Source organism: Arachis ipaensis, chromosome B08, assembly GCF_000816755.2.
Source record: "Arachis ipaensis cultivar K30076 chromosome B08, Araip1.1, whole genome shotgun sequence".
Classification (NCBI taxonomy): domain Eukaryota; kingdom Viridiplantae; phylum Streptophyta; class Magnoliopsida; order Fabales; family Fabaceae; genus Arachis; species Arachis ipaensis.
In genome coordinates this window covers 117621767-117625535 of record NC_029792.2, presented here as the reverse complement: position 1 = coordinate 117625535, position 3769 = coordinate 117621767, and the positions used below count along the sequence as shown (strand labels likewise).

Here is a 3769-nt window from a genome sequence, read left to right as displayed (position 1 = left end):
GAAAGAGGAATGTTGGCATTGGAAGAAGCCAAGGCTTGTGAGCTTGTGACTCTTGTGGATGTGCTTCCATTGGAACTGACTCGAAGAAAAAAGGGTTACTTAGCAGATTGTCTCAGAGAGAGTGAAGAAGAGAGTGAGTGAAACACAGGAGGTGGTGAGGTGGGGTCTAGGGTACAGTGGGGTGAGGGGTGGAGAGAGAGGAGTGTGATGATGATGACACTATAGGGGAGGACTAAAATTGGTAAAAAAGAAAAAAAATTGACCAAATGTTATTGTCAAATAATTAATCCCAAAGGTAGAATTGAAACTTTTAGGGGTTTAGCTCCTTCTTTCAAAGCCAGTGAATGTTTCTGCCTGATTGGTCACGAAGAAGATAGTTTTTCCCATTGAACAGATAAAATCAAAGCTCCATTAAAGAGGAAAAATGGGTTAAACACTCAAGTTGACACGGTTTGTCAAAGTAAAGTTTCACTTTTATTGGCTGCAGTTGACAAGTATCCGTTGCCGAAGGATGCTTGAGTGACTATATTCCAGTATCGTAATAAATCTAGAAAACATATCCCTGGGTTTAGATTCACATGTAATTTTACTCAAATCTAAAACATGAAATTTTCTCTCCCATTTAAAACCTCGTTCTAGAATCTAGACTGACCCTCAGAACCAGGTTTTTTGATAGTAACTAGAATCTCAATTTAGCTCTTAGAAGCTTAAGTTTCTGAGTATTAGCTTCTTTGTGGATGCATCATAGGAATTCTTCATATCCGGAGGTGATGGGCTTCCTCGAGGTGTTGTCGAAAATCAGATTGCACGTGTTCGGCATGTGATCAAGTTGCATGGATACGAGGTTAGTTCACCGGTTGTTTGTTTGCTTCAATAATCTGATGATCAGTAGATAGGTGCCCAATAGGCTTAGCAATTTTATGTGGTCTGCCGTATGGTTAATGATCGAATTCCACAAGTTATTCACTTATTTTAGAACTTTTGAAGTCACAATGTGTAGATGATTTTCAAAGGAGTCGTTTCTTGTACAATATTATCTTGTAATTTAATGCTGCTAGAATGTATTTTCTTTATGCGCCTGCCTTTTTTAGAATATATGTTCTCGGAACAATAATTTCTTGGAATCTATGTAGCATACGATAATCTGTACAAATTTGCAGACGCGAGAGTTGATTGAAGACTTGAAATCTGCTAGTGGCATGGAAATGCAAGGTGGCAAAAGCAAACTAGGAGCTGATTCCAAAACACTATTGAGAATATTGTGCCATAGGAGCGATTCAGAGGCATCCCTGTTTCTCAAGAAACAATACAAGATACCCAAGTCTTCTGCTTAGTGTATTGTGTACAAAAAATGGAAAGGCACAATTTTCACTTTGAGATATAGATGATTTGCTGTATAATCAGACTACCAGATCTGGTTTTGTAACTAATTACAATGGTATTAATCTTCCATTTGTAAAATTCGTCCATGTCAAGACGGTAAGAATTCAATTAATGAAGTTTCAATTCATTTAGGAGGGCAGATTATTTGTTAAAAAAATCAGCTTCATGATCAATTACAGTATCGTGTACAGTTGGCGTGGTGCAACGTGTTCTCTCTCTCTCTTGGGTGATGGTGCCATGGTTATCCTACGAAACACGAACATTTTGTTGAGTTACCGTATTTCGAACACAACACTCGTTTGACACGTGTTTGTTGTGTCCAATCGTGTCTTAATAAAAAATAAAAAAATTTTCACGGATACATTCAAATTCAAACCGATCCAAATTAAACCGTTCATTCAATTCAAATCGAAAATCGATTAAAACTGCACTAATTTGGATTTGATTGTATTCTATTTTTTACAAATTGCTTGATTGGATCGAATTTTAGATTTATTTTTCATAACCGATCCAATCCAATTCAAACCGTACAATATGCTATAATATTATTTTATTGTTATATTTACAATTATACTTATAAGTTATAACATGTTTAATTTATTATATATTTTTATATTATTCATATATTATTATTATTTAATAAATATTTTATGTTCAAAATGTTATTTATTTATTTTCACTTACTTATAATTTTATTTCTATTGTTATGTTATCGTTGGTTTTTAAGATATTGTTAAGACTTGTTAGGTCATTGTTGGTTATTTAAAATTTGATGTTGAGATTTGTTATATATATATCATGTCTCTATATCTTATAAGATTTTAAAATTTATGTGTAAGATTTTAAAATTTATGTGTTTGTGTGTGTTAGTGTCAGTATCTGACCATTATAGTGGTTATTTAATGTGTAATTAATTACCCCTGCTATGAGCCTAATCATGAGCCTAATCGGAATCAAAGAATGGTCTTACTGGACATGCTATCATTGTTAGGATTATGCACGTGTAGTCTTGTATAGTTGCATAAAAGGATAAAAGAGGTCATCTATAAAGAATCCTTGATTGGATGGTAATTATGATCTTAAAGGATTAAATTTTCTTTGTTTATTTTCATGATATTAAATTAACAACATATTAAAAGATAATGTGTTTAATTTTATAAAGAGTCCTACTAGGGAGACAATAAGGTATTTATACAATATGTACAATGGACTGTTTATTTGATATAATATGTATTAATAATGTAAATCAAACATCATTATCCCTAATTTCTAGTTGTCTGTTCAGTTTTGTGATATCTACTCCCAATTTACTCCAAATTCTTTCACATTAACCCTTCATCACCCACCGTTATTCTACTCCCAAAAAATCTCATTGTTTGTTAAGCAAAAAAAAAACCCCTTTCTCCGTCGTCCCACCGTGTGCGCAGCAACCTGCATCCCATTGCTCTGTTTCTACGCAACGTGTAGCCTCCCTTCCTGCCGAGCGAAACTGTCGCGCTCCGCCTCCTTGCGCCAACGCCCTCGCCGGAAGAACCTCCGTCACTCCTCACGCGGTCGAACATCTGTGACCTGCAATTGTCAGCGTCGCCGACATGAGTTGCATCTGAACCCCCCGCGCTCGCGTTATCCCAGCGTCAGCCTGCTGCCTGGGTCTTGTTGAATTACTCGAAGAATAAACATCTATGAAAATTGAGAAAGAGAACATTCAAAATCATACAAAAACGAACATCTAATGTGAACATGTATAAATAACAACATAATTACTTTATAAAACGACTAACTACCAACCAAATGACCATGTAAAAGAACATTTTGAAACCTTGATAGTCAGATAAATCATAACCAGCAACCATCGTCTACAACGAAGCACCCAAGAATAACCATCCACGTTCACAGAGAAAGTGAACATCTGGCGACGGGAAGAAGGCACAAACCGGCTGCGACGGAGGCACTGGACCTCCAGGTTGCTGCGGTGCTGCAAGTTCGACTCACACAATATGCGCGTCCTCCCTACGTACGGTGGCCTGTGCGGACGACGGCAGCTGGTAACCGTGGCGACACTGTACCGGCTTTTGCTTCGAGGAGAGAGTGAGAGAAGAAGTTCACATCATATTGAGAGAGGGAGGTAATCCTAATTTGATTCCATAACGGATGGGAATCATGATTTGATTCAAGTTTTAAATTAGAAACTACTCAAAATTAATTAATTGCCTCTAATTTAATTCTAATTTCAATTTAACCCCATTGTACATATTGTATAAAACATACATTGGCTCCTCGTACTTTTCCTTTTATAAATTCAATTCAATTTATCTTCTGATATATCAAAGCAATTGTTTCCGAGCTAAGCCTCAGAGTGGTCCCTGAAGTTACACTCGTGCTTCAT

The 3769-nt window shown here is 36.2% G+C and overlaps 1 protein-coding gene across 6 annotated transcripts in view; it reads left to right on the top strand.

Annotated features, from left to right (window-relative positions):
- Nucleotides 1-1588, top strand: part of LOC107612855 — a 17993-nt gene extending 16405 nt beyond the window's left edge. For 5 of the 6 annotated variants that reach the window (XM_016314616.2, XM_016314611.2, XM_016314613.2 and 2 more), the window contains exons 26-27: nucleotides 749-844; nucleotides 1161-1588. In XM_016314616.2, coding sequence (XP_016170102.1) covers nucleotides 749-844; nucleotides 1161-1334 — 270 coding nt within the window. In that variant the 3' untranslated portion in view covers nucleotides 1335-1588. Of the gene's footprint in view, nucleotides 1-748; nucleotides 845-1160 lie in introns of those variants that run through there. The other variant, XR_002352944.1, reaches the window with a different exon arrangement.